The sequence below is a fragment of the Hyalella azteca genome, unplaced genomic scaffold, assembly GCF_000764305.2.
Source record: "Hyalella azteca isolate HAZT.00-mixed unplaced genomic scaffold, Hazt_2.0.2 contig7276, whole genome shotgun sequence".
Taxonomy (NCBI): domain Eukaryota; kingdom Metazoa; phylum Arthropoda; class Malacostraca; order Amphipoda; family Hyalellidae; genus Hyalella; species Hyalella azteca.
This window is the reverse complement of record NW_025937404.1, coordinates 433,588-453,598: the sequence shown is the minus strand read 5'-3', so window position 1 is coordinate 453,598 and position 20,011 is coordinate 433,588. Positions and strand designations below refer to the sequence as shown.

The following is a 20,011-nucleotide window of genomic DNA, read 5'->3' as shown; positions in this document are numbered from 1 at the left end:
GCTCTATTTCGATTTTATAAAAATTTCTATACCCGCAACAATTAACATGTTTTTCTCGTGTATATGATGTAAAGTTTGCTTCTCAATACAGGTTTTATTCTCCTTTGAATTAACTACCGTAGGAACAAATATCCCCAAGAAAAAATACTATTTTAATTACTTCGCTCTTATAGGAACCACTGAAAACGACATAATAGACAAATGAATGCCATAATTTGCGTGCTGAATATAAACCTGTAATCATTTGTACCCAGACCGTAAATTGGTCGTAATGCAGCAAGATCGGTAGTAGATTTTCACAATTTTCGTAATATTTATTAAAGTCTGGACAACCAACCACTCCCCCCCTTACCTTAGTCTTGTCTTTGCTAGCGTTGTCAACGTCCATGGGCGCGGCTTCGGCGTTATTTTGGGTGTCGCGGTCTTTGGAAGCTTCGATTTCATTATTCTTTTCTTCATCCTTCTCTTCCTCCTCCTCATGCTGGAGTTTGGGACCTTCGTCCTCAGCCTCACCAGCATTCTTGCGCCGTTCTTCTCTCTCTTCCTTTTCCTCTGCGTCCTTTTCTTCGTCCATTTCTTCAGCCTTGAAGTCTTTATCTGTGTTTTCCATCTCATCCAGATTTTTTTCGCCCTCTTCTCCATCCTTCTCTTGATTTTCTTCTTCAGGTAGGTCTTCATTCTCTTCACTCTTTTCCTCCTCATTTTTGTTTTCCAAGTCCTTACCCTCGGGGAAGAGAGCCTTCTTTTCGATATCAAGAGGGTTTTCTTCGTCTTCTTTGTCATGGTCGCCTTCGTCATCAGGCTTATCTTCCTCTGCTTCGTCGAGGTTCAAGTCATCGGGAATCTTGTTTTGATCCTCGTCAGGCTGGTGTTGAGGCTTGTTTTCCTCACCAGCAAGACGATCCTCGAAGTTTCCTTCGTCTTCTTCATCGTCTTCCTCTTCCGTGGGTTGGTTAGGCTGACGTCGGTCTTCCTCCATTTCCTCTGGCTTATCAGTCTTCGGCTGTGCGTCTTCTTCATCCTCTTTCTTGTTTTTCTTGTCGTTCTTCTGGTTTTTGTGTTTATCTTTAGCGACGATCTGGCTCTCCCTTTCATCGTCTCCGGCCTCTGCCGTATCGTCTTCTTCAAGTTCCTCTTCCTCTTCGTTGCCCTCGCCCTGCTCTTCTTTGTCGTTCCACAGCTTCTTGTCGAGAGTCTCGGCACCTTGCTCGGTCTGGCCCATTTGGTCGTCCATTTTGTTCTCATCCTCTTTCTCAGTTTCGTCGTCTTGCTCGTCTATCTCAGGACGCTCCATGTCCTGCAACTTGCCCTCGAAATCTTCACTCATTTCCACTCCGTTGTCTTCCTTCAAGTCTTTGTCCCCGGGTTTCTCTTTCTGTCCCTCTTGTAATGCAGATTCGAGCTGATCTTCTGACTCCAATTTATCGGACATGTCCTTTTTGCCCTCACCCTCAGCAAGACCAGCGGCTTCGGAGTCTTCATCGTCTTCAAAAGAAAGCTTGCCTTCAGCGCCTCCTTCTTCTTGCAGGTCCTGGGGTTTGCAAAAACCTTTATTGGCCATCTGATAGAACACAGCCAGCAGAACCGAGAACAGCTTGCCTAGACTGCGGCCAGCCGCAGCGGCGCAGAGCAGCAAATTATCGCCAAGGGTGGCGTATTGGGCTAACAGGGAGTGCATCTGCCGTAGATTATGTAGAACATGAGCATCACAAGAATCGGACACACCCTCAACCAAACTCGTGAGGCATTTCACCACGTAGTTGAGCTTCATCGATTTAATGTCAGCCAAGAGGGACGCTACAATTGCTTCTGAAATAACATCGTCACCAAGGGCAGCTTCAGAGGAAGCTTCACGCTCTTGGTACTTTTTGAAGAGGCACTGGATGGCGTAGAGTGCCGCACTGGTGCAGTTCTCGACTTCTGCCACATAAGCCATGTCAGTGTCGCCGTGCTCGATGCTCGGCATGCGCACTTCGGCGGACTGCAACCAATTATCAACCTCCTGCGAGGCCTGGGACCAGCATGAGACCCAGACCAGCAGCTGACGTGTGAGGCACGTGTGGCCGCGCGCCTCTGGGTCCAAAAGAGCCACGGCCTGCATGAGAGTTTCAGCCGCGTCACCAAGTTCACACTTCAAGGATTGCAGCGCCTGTACGTGAGCCGCGTTCACTATCCGCGGTCGCGAGTCATCTGAAAACTGAGCAAGCACCTGACCAGTTCTGTGGGCGATGTTCTTACATTTGCTGCTGATGACCATGAGGAAGTCTCTTGCCTGTAGGAGGGACGTCTGTGAGGGAGGCTGGCGCTCCTCCTGAGCGGCAATGAGACTGCCGCTTTCAGGCCGCGTGTCAATGACGGCGCAAACCTCAGCTGCCGACAGCGAGAGGAACAAACTCAGAGAATTTATTTTGTCACAGACATCGACATAGGAGGTGACACCAGCAGTCGGTTGAGATGGCGCTTGTTGCAAGTCTTCCAAAAGTCCCGTGAGGATGTTTAGGTTGCGTGCAAGTTGTGTAGACTGCAGCCTGAGGTCAGTCGAGAGAAGCATGAGGTGCTTGCAAGCTCCTCGCATTCGCTTGATGAGGTCTGGACCAAGGTCCTGGTGAGGCAGAGTTAGACGCTCCAGTAACAGCTGCATTCTATTGAGACTCCTGTAGTAATATTTATCACAACCCGCCCATTGTACGGTAAACTGTTTCGCGGTACTATCGGAGAGATTTAGAGTGCCTATTACGATGCTGCTCCCTTGGAATATTTTGGCGAAGAAGTCGTCGGTCCAGAGTGTGTTACCGCGATGGTATCGCACGCCCATGTCAGCAAGCTGTTTGAAGAGACGTGTAACACTCACACGTCGCTGTTTCATCACGTCCTTCATCTTCCTGAGGCGCACCTCTTTATCCGTCTCATTTGTGGACAACGAGAGGTCAGCCGAAAGTTTCTGATAGGCCTCGATGATGGACACGGTCACATCCTCGACGCTCTCAACGCAGTCATTGTAGTGGAGACTTTCAAGGATTTTACCAACGAATTTCTGCGATTTGTTGCAGTAATTATCAAGAGAGTCAAGCAGGGACCCTGTTTTGACACCCAACATAGGACTAGATACCGCCGGATGTGGAGGAGGGATGCTGGTGACAGTGACAGGAGTGGTGCGTTTCGTGTCCCAAACTCCTTCACCCGAGAGCTTGAGTTCCTCAACAGCATCCTTGGCCCAAATGTCGCGGTTGTTGATACGCAGAAATTTTTTCCACTTACTCATGAGCGAGTGCAAGCCTCGGCACGACTTGTCTACCTTGCTGCGAACCTGGTCGATGTCCCTGTAGGTCGCGATGCTGTAGTTAGCAACCTTGACGAGCTCTTTGACGCGTTTTTCAATTTCGGCGCGCTGTTTAGCCAGAGCTTCCTTCACTGCCGGCATGAACTGGGTATAGTAGTTGACGACGTTGCTTAGAATATTGCACACGTCAAGATAAGGGGACTTTGATACAAGGAGATGTCTGTGGAAAGCATCAAGTAATAAGAGTTTAGACTCAAATTCACCGAGAGTGGCATTTTCCATGAGCTCACGCAGAATATGTGCAAGGGACTGCACGGTTTCAGGATCCCAGTCCTGACCAGAGAGAGAGTCGTAGAGATGAGGCCACCACTTCATTTTTGAGGTAAAAGCTTCGTTGTAGGTGACAAGGTCGATGCAATTCTTCCACTCATGCAGCTCGATCGCTCGCCACTCCACCACCTGGCTTTTGATGGCGTTGAGGTGCACCACCAACGATACTCCTTTATGGGCGTTGGCCTCCCATATGGCCGCCTTCAGTAGCACAGCTTCGAGCCCCGCAAGCAACTTTGGAAGGGGAGACGTCACCGAAAATTGCAGGACGCGCTTGACGACACTGATGACGAGCAGCAATGTCGGATGTTCCGGCCAGTCGAGGAGTAATTCGTCGATTCTGTCGAGTAGTGGCATCAGTAGCGGTCGAAGTTTCGTGGCCTCCGACGGTCGCCAGTCAACGTAGAAATTATTAGGCTTGACTAGGATTGCTGTGAGTTGCGGGTTTTGCAGGGACTTGCAAGCCGCGTGGTTGAAGATGAGGTGAGACCCCACGCACGACCGATCCAGGTCACAAGTGGCCACGGGGCCACACGAGCTCAAGATTGTGTGTAACATTTTGACGCGCTGCAGGGCTGCAGGGACCACACCGAAGTCCTTGATTGCAGTGTGTCGCTTGCCTAATTCACCACTGCGCTCTTGGGGGAGAGGCGAGTGATTGGACAGCAGGTCAAAGTGAACCTCGGTGATCTCCCAAAACTGTTCTTCTCGCAACCAATCATTAGCATCCTCCTCCATTTCTGCTTTAGGCTCGGGTTCTGGTGGTGTTTGTTCCAGAGTGCTTTCGTTCAAGTCATCAAAGTCTTTCTCATGACTAGGAAACATTTCTTTAAACTCTCGCACCTGGGTTTCTTCGTCTGTCTCATTCTTGGCGTGCTCTTTGGCTTTGTATCTGAAGAGACTCGCGTTTTCTTCCTCCTTGCGCTTCTTCTCGGCCTCTTGTCTCCTCCACCAGGCCAAAGCCTTGGTCACAATGCCCCCTAGCAATGCCGCAGTGTTGACATTAAGACGTCCCGCTGTTACTACAGCACAGTGAAGCTCGAAGAGACTTGTTCGAAGGGCTAGGCTCTGGCAGCGCTTCCTGCTCGCTTCATGCCCGTCCACAGAACTCAACAACTTCGTCAGGGAGCCTACGTCTCTTTCTAGGTGTACCAAATAGTCCATTGGGTCTCTGGGGTTCCGAAGGATGGGGAAAGAAGAAATTCTTTGCAAAATCATCGTAGTGTTAGCCTCACAAGTAGTCTCAGCGAGCTTTATCCTAGTTTGAGCATTGAGCACACGCAGACTGCGTACGGTGATGGCAAGACCCTCCATGAAGAGAGAGGTCACGTCACGAAAGAGCATGAACTCTGAATGGACGTGAGCAAAGAAATTGTCGAGTGTGACGAGTTTGCGGTCCATCTGGTCAACGGTAAGAGTAGTAATCTGGTCATTGCAGAGACTCTGAATCATTTCCAGCACCACTGAGGGGTTGAAAGCTGTCTTCAAGAAGTGACTGAGGTCCTGAGAAAGACGAGAGTATTCCTCTTCCCCGGGGCGGTACGCGATTTCGAGAGCAACGGTTGCAATCGTCGCCTGGGCGTCGCTGAGGCCACGGCGTAGAAGCGAGACGTGTGGGTGGAGTTGACGGCTGTCGCCTGTCTCGTTTGAGGCAGAGATTTTCTTTCCACCCTTCAAGATATTGATCCAAGAATGAAGGAGTATTTCTTGACTGATACGCTTTTCATCCTGCTGAGCATAGAGCAACAACAGCTTTCTTTTCTCCGTTGGGTCCATGGCTTCAAGGTGCCCCGCAACCCAACCTTGTAGTACACCCATGGCCGCTCCAAGTTTAGCCACCTTGACGAGGTCCGCATCTTCTGGAGCTTCGTTAAGCACGGAGCTGCATGCTTGGATCTCATCGAGCAAACCCGCCACGTCAGGCGTCGCGCTTTTATCGCGGATGAAGGTCGTGAGGCGGCACAAATCTAGCGCCAAATCACTGCCCCTCGTGAGTTTATTAGGATCCATTACCTTTCTGATAGCGTGCGTCAAGTTTTTGCAGAACATCGCAACGGTTTTGGAAAAAACAACAGAAGGAGACATTGCGGGGTCAGCAATGACAGGCCAGTTGGTCCAGAGTGTTGAACGCTCATCTTGCAGTTGAGAAGCTTTTTCTGCGTGCACGCCCACTTGCAGCATCTGCACGGCATCCTTGTTCGAGCCGAGAGACAAGATACTGGACAGCAGACACTGCACAGGACTCAGCACCGCCCAAGATGCAGTCTCGTGAATCTTGGCTTCCACTTCGACTTGCTGAGGCTTTGTCGCTTTGTGACGGTTAGACCCGCGACACAACCAGTCACGGACGCTCCGACAGGCAGTGGATGTGGACAGCAGAGTGTGGAGGTGAGCACGCACCCAGCCTATACTTTTTGGTTCTCCGTCGAGGAGTTCAAGGGGTCCTGAGGGCGCAGAGTTCAACAACTCCTGGAGATGAGCGCGCTGCTTATGGGATCTCAAACGCTGGTCAATGAAAAACTGCGCCAGCTGCTGAGACGTAAGCAAGTCCAGCAGCGGCCAGCTTTGCATTCGCAAAGCAGCTTTTTTGTTGTTTAGGGCAGCTGCTGAGCCCACTTCTGAGGTCTCGTGAGCAGCGTCCATGAACTTCTCGATCTCGCGCAAGCGCTTCAACACTTCCTTGGGCGCGATCCTAGCTCTTAGGAAGTCCGAAGCAAGGGTGATGAGCCGACTTTTCGCGTTAATTACGTCACGAGAAAGGAGCAATGAGCATCGAGACCTGTTACGAGCGTTGGGGAGAAGACGTTCGCTGAGCCTGGCAAGAAGTAAGTGTGCTTCGGCCATGTCTTGTGTTGGGAAGGCGTTGGGGTGAGGAAGTTGAAGACTGAGTTGAGAAGCGAACTCGTGCACGGGGCCACAGTTCACGGAAAAAACGCTCGTTAGTTTCTGCACTGTCTTGTTGAGCTTGTTGTAGCTCGCTGTCTTCACGATCCACTCAGCAGGAATATTTTTGAAGAGCCTGTCTTGGAAGACTTGCCAGTGCAGTACTACTTGCGGTAAAAGGAGCTTGAATAATGCAAGCGAGTCAGGGGCTGACAAAAGCTTGCTAAGACGATCATTCCAACGTAGAACCAAGCAGAGCTCCTCCCATTGCAAGTCAGAAAAATGGACTTGGTCAGAGGCAGCACAGAAATCCTCTATGAATGCATCAAGGCGCGTGAGGAGAGGCTGAAGGTGCGGAACACAGGCATGTGGTGCCAAAGCTTTGTCCAACTTCTTCTGACTGATGGCCCGAGAAACTTGCAGCACTGACTGGCCATCGTTGGATTTCTTCGCCATTTTGGAGGATGTTGCAGAGCGAACAAGAGTCCGCCACACACCTAGCAGAAGCCTGTTGGTCAAATCGCTGCTTTTCATGTCTTCGTAACTGGCGGCGTTTGCGTGGAATCGCGGGTCAGCGAGACATGAACTCTGTTGTTCCTCCTTCACACATAACTTGCCTGCCTTGAGGGCTTGGGCTACATCGCTCAACTCGGCGATGACTTTAATTCCGTCCTTTCTATCCTTGATCAATGACTTGGCACCATGCAGTAGCAAAGGCCAACTGCTGACAGGAAGAGAAGCAAGTGTGATAGTGAGCAGCTCAGGGGCTGCAATCCTCAGATCGGGGAAATTTTCAATCTGGGACAACGGAGCTCGCGCCCATACGTTAGTAACTTTATCGGGTGACGTGGCGCCGATGACAAGACACTGGAGGAAGGCGACGGTCTGCGTCACCAGGGAGGTTGCAGCTCCGTGTTGCTGTAACGCCCGCGTCTGCAGGGTTAGAGCCCCCAGCGGAGGCCAGGTCTTGCACTGCTGCAGGTGCTGCGTTTTGCGCAGAGAACGCTGCACCACGCACGCCATTTGCCGCTGCAGCTCCAAGTTGCCCTGCGTGCTGCACAGTCGATAATTAACGTACAGTGGAACTTCATACTCTGGTAACTAAAAGCACCTATATTTACAGACCTATAACCCATTATCAATGCTGAAGGTATCTGAATTCATAGCAACTAATGCTGCCATCAGTTTACAAATTGTTAAACCATTGTCCAATATATGCACACAGCTGTGTGATGTGCACGTGACGCTGTGTGATGTGCACATCATGACGATGTGATGACTCACCTGACGTAGCACTCTGTACAGGCGAGCTCCAGTGCACGGCTATCCGCTTCTCCCGCCTGCTGCAGCTGCACCATCAGCTGCGCCGCCTGCAGCAGATGGCCCAGGCTTGGCTGTACGTATGCTGCACAGACAGATGACTTTATTATGACAGACATATGGCTCAATTATGGCTGACATATGGCTAAACACTAAGGCAGATATATGGCTCTATTATGGCAGAAAGACAGCTTCATTATGACAGAAAGATGGCTTTACTATAGCAGAAAGATGGCTTCTTTGAGCTGACAAACGACTAAATTATGGCAGCCACATGGCTTTCATATGACTGACATGACTACATTATAGCTCTACGTACGCTGCACACACAGTAATTTTTATAAAGAAGGTACAGTACACATGTAAAGTACACGACAAAAGTGGCTGAAAATTATTTGTTTATGTTCAATGATTGAATAAAAATTGAATAAAAAAACTATTTATTCTGAAGTTCTTTGTGTCTTAATAAGTTGCAGACATTAACCATCACTGTTCGAGGTAGTTTACTACGAGATTACCTTGTATTATACATCAGTTCCTATTGCTTCATGCACAGTCCAAATAGGTCCCAAGAAGAAGTACCAGGAATAGGTCCCAATAAGAAGTACCTTACCTACGTACCAGGTGAGGTACGGTACATACCGATAGACAATATCGGGTACCAAAGTACCAATTAAGGTACCAACGTAACAATTAAGGTACCAGGCACTCAGCACCAACAACGTACCAGGTACGGCACTCGCCACGGCCGTATGGACGGCCACCAGGCAGTTCTGCAGGCCGGGGCACTGGAGGCCGTTGACCACCAGAAGAGCGGTCACGTCAAGAGCGGCCGCCTCCAAGGACATCTCCTTCGTGACGACCTCCTCCTTCGTCACGACCTCCTCGTCTCCTGAGTCAGAGGAGGAATCCCCATCGGTGGAAAGACCGGAGTCGACGCTCCTTGAGTCGTGTGGTGTGGCGGAGGATACGGTGGAGGATGCGGTGAAATCCTCATGGAAGGCGGCACTCTGCATCAGCGGTGGCACGAATATCTCTACGCCACGATTGCGCATCGCGCTGTGCGGGAAAATGGTGCATTAAAAGTTACTTTTAAGAGATACCAATGTGCACGTTTAACGTACGTATAGTGTTACAGTTACAGATAGAAGTGTCGGCGTTGAAGAAATAGGCCCATGGCCTATTTCTTCGCCACTGCACTACTTTCAAGTTTCCCAGTGGGTCGTGGTTTTCCTGGGTCGTGGTTTTCCTATTATAATCTTTACTGTCATAGTAGAATATTTATTTGCGTACATAATATTCTGTTGCTTGTTGATGTATTCAACTGGTTGTTAAAACATCGTATTGGTTCTTTATATATACTAGTGAATATTTAGAGGAAGTTTCAATGCACTAAAATAAAATGCAATTGTTCTATTGGATGTAAGGATTTACAGTTAAATGTTTAAATATTCTACTGGATGTTAGGATTTACAGTTACATGTTTAAATATTCTACTAGATAAAAGGAACTACTGATTCTTCTTGGAATTTTACCATTTACTATCGAATAATAAAAAAAATACTAGATGCCCCATGCTGACAAGACTCCAGGACTGACCGGGACACCTCCCCACAGGTGTGGTCCATGAGGAGGAACAGCCTGAAGTTGGGGTGGGGTTGTACGGAGGGCACGGCGCCCCCTATGACCCCACGCTCCCCCAGCAGGAGGCATCCACCAGGCTCTAGCAACGGGTTCAGGCGGTCCAGCACCGAGGCGGCGCATAGAGAAGCGCCCTCCACCACAACCCACTCGCCCTCTCTGATGGCCTGCACACAAGAGAACGGTCAAGTCAGCCACCAAGAATGCGGAAGTCTAGCCGCAGGCCACTGCCTTCTACAGTCACGGCTATAATAGCAATGCCTTCTGCAGTGGCGGCCATTATTGCAATGCCTTCTGCAGTGGCGGACATCATTGTAGTACCCTCTGTAGTTGCGGCCATCATTGCAATGCCTTCTGCAGGGGCGGTCATTATTGCAATGCCTTCTGCAGTGGCGGCCATTATTGCAATACCTTCTGCAGTGGCGGCCATTATTGCAATGCCTTCTGCAGTGGCGGCCATCATTGCAATGCCTTCTGCAGTGGCGGACATCATTGCAATGCCTTCTGCAGTGGCGGCCATCATTGCAATGCCTTCTGCAGTGGCGGCCATTATTGCAATACCTTCTGCAGTGGCGGCCATTATTGCAATAACCTTTGTAGTGGCGGCCATCATTGAAATAACAACTTCGAGGACATAATTTAAATTTTGAACGGAGAGGGAACTAGAACTTAGGAAATGAAAATTCGGATTTAGGTTTGCAGTATGTGATTATAATTAAGGATCATTATTCAAAATATGCAAAGCTACAATAAGAATAAAAACTAATACTAATAAAAACCGACAAGCTTTAGTTAATACATTTTTAGCTTAAATTAAAACACGCAATTGATAATAGGACAAAATCAAGCCACTCACCACGACGAGGGGCGAATCAACCCACTCGAAGATTCCTCCAGACGCTAATCCTCCTGCCTCCTGCACCACGTGCTGCAGATGCTGCACCTGATGCAGGAGCTGCTGCACACTAGCCTGGCAAGGCAGGAGCAGCTGCGTGCAGCAGTGCAGCGTCTGCTGCAGTAGCTGCACGAGGCGGTCGCACTGCTGCAAGAACTGCCGAGTTTCCTCGCTGCTGCTGCGCTCACCGCAGCGATCTGGCAACAATTAAAAATTTGAGGTAGTGACACTTCGAGGCAGAAAAGAGGTTATCACATAGTAATCTATACTGAAAATTATCTCAGAAGATAATCAAAACAAGTGTTCCAGGACCCAATCACAACACGTGTCCCAGTAAGTTAGTAACCCATCACAACAAGTGTCCCAGCAACCCATCACAAGTGTCCCAGTAACCCATCACAACAGGTGTCCCAGTAACCCATCACAACAAGTGTCCCAGTAACCCATCACAAGTGTCCCAGTAACCCATCACAAGTGTCCCAGTAACCCATCACAACAAGTGTCCCAGTAACCCATCAATCAAGTATCCTCACGCTGTTGTTGGGTGATCAAGTGCTTTAGATTGGCCAGCAGCAACTGGGTGTCGGGAGCTGCAGCCCCATCAGGAGGGGAACGCCCCTCCACCAGGATGTGCTTCACCACCAGGTTAACCAGGTCTCGGGTTGATTCAACCAAACCCCCCAGCTTGCGTCCGTGGTCAACCTGCATCGAGAACAAATGAGTTGGTGGTTCTACAATTATGTGATACGAGTTGACCAATCATATTTAAGTCTAAAACGATGTTGGCCTCATGGTGAGATAACTAATGTCCTTTATTTAACTTGCTTAACGAAGTGTATATATTTATCTCAAAGACCTTATGAAGTGAGGGTATCTCTTTCGTCGCCCGTATTAAGTGCGGGCTTTTTCTTTATCGACCTTATCAAGTGTAGGCCTCTATAACATATGCCTCAAGATTTCCATCTCGTTATCCACTGGCTCAACAGAAAAAAGTTAATCCAAAACACCTCAAAGGCCAATAATTCATATCTTCACCTGGCAAATAACCCACCTGCTCAAAGCCGCCCAGCAGTTCACCCACGTCCATCTGGGGCGAGAGCTGCACGGTGCGCAGCGGTGTACCGGTGAGTGCAGCGCACTGCTGAACCAGTGCACTCTTGCCTGCACCAGCTGCACCCACCAGCAGCACCAGCCACCCCATCGCGGTGCACGTGGCCACCTGCTGCAGCTGCACCAGCTGATCGCGAGCCACAACCTGCGCTCCCATGTCTCGACCCACCTGATTTAGGAAAATGGGTGATTTGGGGTAAGTGGATAGTTTGCGGTAAGTGGGTGGTTCTCAGGAACCACCAATTTAACTGGAGCTGGAACTACTGTAATGTAACTAGGGAACTACTGTAATGTAACTCGGGAACTACTGTAATGTAACTCGGGAACTACTGAAATGTAACTCGGGAACTACTGTAATGTAACTCGGGAACTACTGTAATGTAACTCTGGAACCACTGTAATGTAACTCTGGAACCACTGTAATGTAACTCGGGAACTACTGTAATGTAACTCTGGAACCACTGTAATGTAACAGCCAAGAGAATCGCGAGGCAAAGCACTCACCTGATGTGGAGCAGAACCTCTAGGGAGGCTGATGACCCCCACATGGAAGTGGGTGCTGGTAAGGTGGAGAAGCGGCTCAGGGGATCCTTCTGCGGCGTACTCAGGGAATACGGCGGAGAATGTGGCGTGTACGGCGCGTCGGTCGGAAGGCGTTCGCATCCTGGCAGCGTACAACAAATCGACCATCTGGCGGAGTGGCATGACTTGAGCAACATCGTCACGTGGCATGGCTTGAGCCACATCATCACTCGGCGTGGCATGGCCAAAGCGAAGCATCAAGTCGCACCATCGGAAAAGGTCACGAAGATTTAGTTCCCAGGGGCCTCCGACGACTCCAAACTCGCCTGTCTCGCAGGATTCATTTAGCCGTTTGTTCAGCTCGACCATCCTGGTGATGGTCTTTGGGTCTATTTGCGATCCATAAATGTTCAATAGAATGAATTCCAGGTCAGAGGATGAAAGGGGTTCGATGTGAACCTGCGTGAATCGGTTCAGGAACGAACGCGGGAGACCTTTACGGGCACCGCCTTGATACTGTGGGTTTTGACACGCGAATATTTTGGTGGTTTTGTGGGCCACTTTGAAGGTCTGGCCCAATTCTGGCACGAACACTTCCCCGCGGTGATCGAAACAAGCGTTCAAGCCTTCCAGCACCGATTGGGAGGCAAGGTTCAACTCGTCTAGAACCACCCATGACCCGGTTCTCAGTGCCTGAAGTAGCGGCCCGTCCCTCCATGCGAACCTCCCGCCACTGGCTCCCTCAACCGGCAGGTCAGCACCAAACAGATCACTCACGTCTGTCTGCTCAGATAAATTGATTCTCGTTATGTTGTTGTTCGAGGCTTTAGCCAGAGCCACCACGAGACTAGTCTTGCCCACTCCAGGGCTACCTTCCAGCAGGAGAGGTCTGCTCAGCTGCAGTCCTCGCAGCACACGTACCAAATTGATGCAGGTACGCGGAGCGAGGAACGAAAACTGGGCGTCTTTATACGCTCCACACTCCCCCTTTTCGATCAAGAAAGGGTCGATTCCGAATCTATGTATCTCGTCCACGAAGCGGAGGTCACTGGCACAAGTGTCTTCAAGAGTCGCGCGATCAGGTTTCCGGCCTGTCAGTTTCCAGACCTGCTGGTATAAGAAGTTCAAGCTGACGTTTTTCAGCTCTTCCCAGCCAGACAAGCCAGTGCCCGTAAGCCCAGAGCCTAGACCGTCGAGGAGCACCAAGCACGCACCGTGGATATAAGCCAGCCCCACATCCAGTCCGCCGCCTTCGGGCAGTGTCACCTTATTGATAAACTGCACCCAGGATATAATGTCCCTGATGCTGATGGTGCAGCGCTTGCCTTGCTCCGAACTAGTGAAAAGCTGCAGGAACTCTAACATTGCCGTGCCGATGCCAGACTTGCCGCTGCCGTCATCGCTCAGCACAAGTCCTTCCCTAACGTTATGCTCGACAATTGTTAGCACATCAGAGGAAGCTCGCTGAATCTCAATTTTTGGGCACCAGATTTCCGTGAACCTGTTGCGCATGGCGGGTGAAAGCTCTTTCTTGCCGTAGTCGCCGCCAGGGTTCATCGTTCCGACAAGACGGAACTTTTCATGAGCAACGACAACGTCGGTCTTCAGCACATCGCCAACATCACTTGAGCCTTTCTCTGCCAGTACCAGAGTTCGTTCATACTCTAGAACAGAGTTGAGTCTTTCCAGCACGCTGTCATCTGCAAGGGATATTTCGTCTGCTAGGAACATGCCACCGTCCCGCATCGCATGGATGAGAGGCCCATCAACCCATTCGAACAAACGATCGTCTTCGAGGTCACTTCTGTTTCTGACGGGTCGCAGACCCCCAAGAAAGTCAGCTCCTTCGGTATGCATGTGGCAGTTGACACTGTAGAGCTGTTGGTCCTCCTGCGCCGCGATCATCTGGCAGACTGTAGTCTTGCCACAGCCCGTCTCTCCTACTAACAGGACAGGTTCTCCGAAGCTCAAGGCCTTGGCCAGCAGAACGTAGAGGCGACGCATGTCGTCAGTGAAGACCATGTGCTCGAAGCCTTTCACTAACTCCAACTTCTCTAGGACCGCCCGAGTCACGGGCGAAGTCTCCTCGCTGAGCTTGAACAGTCTGTCAGGGTTGATCTTACAGCGCATATTTTCTTCAATGACTTCTTTGATGAGCTGATGTTCCTCTTCGTTTCTGACACGGCCGGCCAAAACGAGGTATCCTTCGTCGCCAAGGTGCTGCTCCCACTCATAAAACTGACCACTATCGTTGGGCTGCTCCGCAAGATGGTAGCGCTCGGCCCAACGGAAAAGATCGCGCAATGTAACTAGCGACTGCCGCCCTTGGAAGACATTGTCTCTGCCACGCCGCATCTGCAACGCCTGCAGCACTGACACCAGCTTCTTGCTGTGCTGCACTGACAAGCAGCAACGCTTGTGGATAATCTCCACCAGCTCCTGGCCGGGAATGTCGTCGAAGTGAAGCTCTATGAATCTGTTTCTGAAAGCTCTGGAGAGGACTTTGCGACCACCATACAGACCAGGAGGGTTCTGCGTCGCGAACAGCCTGAAGTTGGGATGAGCATGCACGGTCTCCTGCGTCTCGGGCAGGTAAAGTTCGCGGTTATCGTCCAGAAGCCTGTTGAGTGCCTCCAGCACGTCTGTGGGTGCCAGGTTAAGCTCGTCAAGGATTATCCACTGACCTTGACGCATGGCAGTGACAAGAGCACCTTCCCTAAACACCAGTTTGCCAGTCTCGTCAGGGGCATAGCTGCCCAAATACTCCTGGATGTCAGTGTGCTCGTGGTTGTTGATACGGATGCAAGGAACACCGCACCTGCGTGCCAGGTAGGTCACTAGAGAGGTCTTGCCCACCGATGTGTCTCCCTGAAGCAACACAGGGCTTCCATCACCCAGACTCACGATGCGCACCACACTGCGCAGGTTCCATTGGACGCTCTGCGTCAGGATGTACTGGTCATCTGATACGGGATCCAGCACGCCTTTATTAATCCAGTACCCTGAAACCATGACGTAGCCCTTAACGACTGTCCCCTCAGGTACGCTGCAAACATCACTGCCATCGTTGGTCTCCACAACGCTGCCGGGGTGAGGCAAGACCTTGCTGAAGCGGGCCTTGATTTTGTTGAACAAACTTGAGGTGTCAGGCAATGACTTGCACTTCTTGGGTACTATGAGGTACTGCAGGATCAGATTCTCGACGATAGGAAATGAGGCGCGATCCAGCTGCGTCAGGAACGACAGGCAAAAGCCTTCATACAGTGACCTGCGGGCAACAAAATATCAGCTTTAATATTATCATTCTCTTAACAAGAGAAAAAGTAGAATAACCAAGAGGCACACGCAGAATGTACACAATGAATGCACATTGCACACGCGGTCGTAATTTAATGTGTACGCGGCATGCGAGAAAACGCACGCAGAAAGCCAGCGCCGGTGCTCACCTGTCGAAGTTGTGCGCGGGGTTGGGGGCGGCGACAGCTAGAGCGCGACACAGCGTCCTGAGAGTGTAGTGAGGTGCCGCCCCCGTCGTATCTCCCAGCTCCCCCTTCACCGACGCCCTTCGACGCACCTCCTCATACAGACGGCGGATGCCCTGCACTTGCTTCGGAGTGGGGTTTCTCTACAAGAAAAAGTTATGACGCTTTTTGAAACTTATTCAGAAACATTAGAATTTGAGTTAGTACCTTACAACACGTGCGAGCAGGTAGTAAAATGTCGCAACAAGTTGAGATTGGTTACGAGTTACCACAATTTAATACATCTTACAATTTGAGGTACCAGTTCCGATTCGTTTTAGGTCGCAACATGTTACTACAATTTACTAAATCTTACAACAAGTTTAGGTGCATAGAACAAGTTAAGACCCCTCACAAGTTTTGGATAAACTCGGCAAGTCACGTCATAAAGAAGAGAGTTATGGAAAAAATGCAAGATGGGAAAGTGTTACAAAAATGTTATGGCGCGTAACGTTTTTCCACGTGTCAATGCTCATCATGTGCAGAGAAAACGTTCATCAGGTATTATGACACGTTATAACTTCACGTCAATAACCGGCAAAGTGCCACCCAACAAATAAAATAAATAACTCAGTAGACAATCCACGAACCTCAATGAGGTAGTCAGCAATAAGGGTCTCGAGGTCCTCCTTGTTGTCGAGGTCGTGCATGAAGAGTTCCGTGAACCTGTTCCTGAGCCCTGGCGGGAGTTCCTTCTTGCCCACGTCTGTGGCGGGATTCATGCACGCAAACAGACGGAAGTCGGGGTGGCGCACCAAGGGCGTCTCGTCGCCACGCTCCAGCAGCGTCAGGGACCCCGTCGTCGACTCCAGCAGACCTGCCAGACATTCCAGAGTCTCGGCCGTCGCCAGGTTGATCTCGTCCAGAAGCACCCATGCGCCTGGGGGTGGAGTACTCGTTACTATTGTTTGAGAAAATGTTAATAATACATTATTCCTTCAATATATCAACAGAAACAATCATGAATGGATTGCACGCTGCATGAAATATATAGTGTCTGCTGAAGAAATTTTGGCCATTATTGGACTAAGTTTGACAGCTATACAGGAATAACTTTAACCGTTATTGAGTTAACTTGAATTCCCGAGATGCCTTGGAAGAACATTATGGTGATCAACACAACCATCCACAAAATTATCAATAAAAACTCGTCACTCCACATTCAACCCAACGTCATAAAAACGTCGCCTGCAAAGTTCAAGGGTCAAACTCTAAAAAGGCAGCAAATTTCTGAAGACTTTGGTAAAAAGAATCAAGTAGTTGCCCAAAAATCGGCTCATAATAACGTCATCACTTGTACAAAGAAATGAAAACAGATACTTTTTACCTTTAGTTTTAATTGTATCACTAAACCGGCACCCACCCTCAGCTATAGCCCTGGTGAGAGCTCCCTCGATGAAGGCAAAGGCTAGGGCACTCTGACACTTCTCCACGTGGCCTTTGGCTTGCTCAAGCTTCACCCTGAGCTTTCCCCAGCGCTTCACGAGGTCTTGCTTTTCCTGCAGCGACTCCTCCAACTCCTGCTTCTCTTCAAGGGTTTCTTGTTTAGCAGTGGCCGTGTCAGTTTTTTTCTTCTTCTTCTTGGGTTGGGCAGATTGTTTAGAGACTGATTTAGTCAGCTGGCGAAGCGTCTTTAATTTGTCCCGCAGTTCGGCGTCTTCCTTATGGAGTCTTTCAAGAGCGTACTTTTCGGCCCCAAGCATGAGCTCAATTAGGACTTTCCACGACCGTTTCCCATAAGCCGCCATGATGTGGCGAAGAAAATTTGTTTTCTCGGGCATTGTGACAGCAAAGACCTGTTCAAATTCCTCCCTGAGAGGGAAAAGAATGGTCTTCACCTCGACAGGCTTGAACCCTCCAAGCAAATCGGTGGCGTCGCTCTGCTGGTTCATATTGATCACTTTAAGCTTGTGATTAGTTTGCTGTGCGAGATACTGCACAGCTGTCGTCTTACCCGTGCCCGTCTCTCCCACAATTAAAACGGGTTCTTTGTTGCTCACAGCGACAGCAATACGTTCCAGCAGCAGGCAACTTTGACGGGTGAAGCTGAACGGGGTATTTTTTTTGGGTCCTGATACAAGGGCTGCTACAGACACAGGAAGTTTAGCGAGCTTGGCCCTTTCTCCCACACGCACGAAGGGCCCCATCAAAGATACGGTGGGTTTGTAGCTGTGACAGAATTGTGCCGCGACGCTCGACGAGAGATTCAGGTATCCGGCAATCTGCTCGGCAAACGTGTCGCGAATCTCCGTGTTGGGAACCGACGCGCAGAAGCAATCCAGGGCTTCCTGTGTACAAATCAGCACATCAAATTATTCAAATCAATAGCAAGAAATATTGTCTCAAGTTCATTAAGTAGAACGCTTCCCGGGTACAAATCATGGCGTCAGTTATAGACCCAAACGATGAAGATAATCATGATGGAATTCCTAATGGGGGAACTCAAAGTCATAATACCTGAATTTATACGCAGATTGCCGGGTAAACTCTTTGGGTAACTGGTAAAAAAGGGTAAAACTAAGGCCACTTGGCCGTTTAAGAAAATGGTCCACCGCACGTGGCCGATTCTACCCCACCAGTTCAGTTAGAGAGCATGAAATAGGTCTCGCATGCTATGGTGGTTGGATTTCCCCAAGTGTATGCCAGAGCTTACGCGAGTTGCTTTGACAGAAATCCAGCCACCAGTTAGTTTTTCGCTTCTTTAGTTACTCGCTAGTTAGTTAGTCTAGTTTAGTTAGTTAGTTAGGTTCCTAATGGTGGGAACCGCAGATGCAAACCTGGAAGGCGAGGTTGGCCAGCTGAGCTCCTTCAAGATGCAGGTTAGCATTGATTCTTCCTGCCCATTTGAGGAGGTCCCTGAAGCAGAGCAGGCGTCCACTCGCCCTAAGGGCGCTCACGGCCGTAGTGCCCTTGAGGGGCGCTGCTATTGGAGACTCCGAAGACTCCTCAACAGGAGTGACATCATCTTCAACCAGTTGGTCGGGAGCCAGTGTTAGGTAAACGGACACAAGTCGCTCTGAGATGTTGCGCAGTCTCGGGAACCTGCAACGCAATATTATCATCCATTAATGCTGGTGATTACCCTAATCGTGAAAAACCCAAACAGTAGTCAAGAACTGACAGCGATAACAAAAAATTATAAATTTATACCAGATAGTATACTATTGGTAAAAGAATTTTGACGCAAAGAGCTCTAGAATAAGCATCATTTAGAATTGCGATGGAAATAAATGATGATATTATCGTGATACCATACAAGAAGAGTGAAAATCTGCACGCACTGTTACCTCGCAACAAGACTTGCCAATTAATTCCGTCTCTTTCCCACGGAAGCTGTTCTCAAGATTCCATAGAATTAAAAGCTTAGCCCATCTAACTATTTCAATGCAGAAAACTTCAAAGAATTATAAGCCCATAGCCAGCTTCAACACGGTTAAGGGCGGCCATGTTGTATTCAGGGCGCATTTCATACCGCGCGACCCACCGGTGGGTCATACCGCACTCAATGTGTTAATACGGAAAACCGATTCATGCGTTTCACACAAGTAGTTAGCAAGGATCTCTGAGGGTCAGTATAAGCTAGGGATTAAAGATGGTGTGTGCCGGAGTGACTTTGCCTTTCATTTGGGTAACTCTGACAAATATATTAGGGTAACTTTTACAAATACATTGGGGTAATTTTGACAAATACATTTGGGTAACTTTGACAAGTACCTACATTGGGGTAACTTTGACTAATACATTGAGGTAACTTTGACAAGTACATTGGGGTAACTTTGACAAGTACATTGGGGTAACTTTTTACAATTACATTGGGGTAACTTTGACAAATACATTGGGGTAACTTTGACAAGTACATTGGGGTAACTTTTGACAACTACATTGGGGTAACTTTGACAAATACATTGAGGTAACTTTGACAAGTGCATTGGAGTAACATTGACAAATTCATTAGGGTAACTTTGACAAGTACATTAGGGAAATTTTGACAAGTACATTGGAGTAACATTGACAAGTACATTGGGTTAACTTTGACAAGTACATTGGAGTGGAGTAACTTTAACAGTTATTGAGGTAACTTCAACATTAATTGATGTAACCTCAACACCCGAGATGGCTTGGAAAAGCATTAAGAGGCCCGTTCAACGCGCTCAGCCGCAATAGTCGTCTATGGGGATTCTTAACTATGAATTCGACAGATAACTCTCCTCATAAATGAGATAAAAATTTGAAATTTGGAATGCTATCCTGGCTAATTATTTTCAATCTGTGGACACTAAGATAAATTATGTAAACTTTGTATTACCAGTGTTATCGCTAACGAAAATTTTGAACCATGAGGATCATAAAACGAGCGACTTTTCTAACATTTTCGCGATACCAGTTTGTTTAACTCGTTATTCTTCATTGATCGCTATACCAAGCATTTCTGAATAATTTTTCTGGTGGTAGTTATATTCGTTTTTAACAACAGGTCCGTGAATTTTCCGTAGATTTAATCGAGATTTG

At 48.9% G+C, this 20,011-nt stretch overlaps 1 protein-coding gene across 1 annotated transcript in view; it reads right to left on the bottom strand.

Annotated features, from left to right (window-relative positions):
- Positions 1-20,011, bottom strand: part of LOC108678187 (midasin) — a 34,045-nt gene that overhangs the window by 5,182 nt on the left and 8,852 nt on the right. The window contains exons 10-21 of the mRNA XM_018166550.2: positions 18,280-18,544; positions 16,866-17,790; positions 16,093-16,382; positions 15,428-15,606; positions 11,964-15,249; positions 11,401-11,628; positions 10,883-11,051; positions 10,311-10,546; positions 9,413-9,621; positions 8,541-8,872; positions 7,778-7,898; positions 353-7,547 (exon numbers count right to left, since the gene is read on the bottom strand). Coding sequence (XP_018022039.2) covers positions 353-7,547; positions 7,778-7,898; positions 8,541-8,872; positions 9,413-9,621; positions 10,311-10,546; positions 10,883-11,051; positions 11,401-11,628; positions 11,964-15,249; positions 15,428-15,606; positions 16,093-16,382; positions 16,866-17,790; positions 18,280-18,544 — 13,435 coding nt within the window. The remainder of the gene's footprint in view (positions 1-352; positions 7,548-7,777; positions 7,899-8,540; positions 8,873-9,412; positions 9,622-10,310; positions 10,547-10,882; positions 11,052-11,400; positions 11,629-11,963; positions 15,250-15,427; positions 15,607-16,092; positions 16,383-16,865; positions 17,791-18,279; positions 18,545-20,011) is intronic.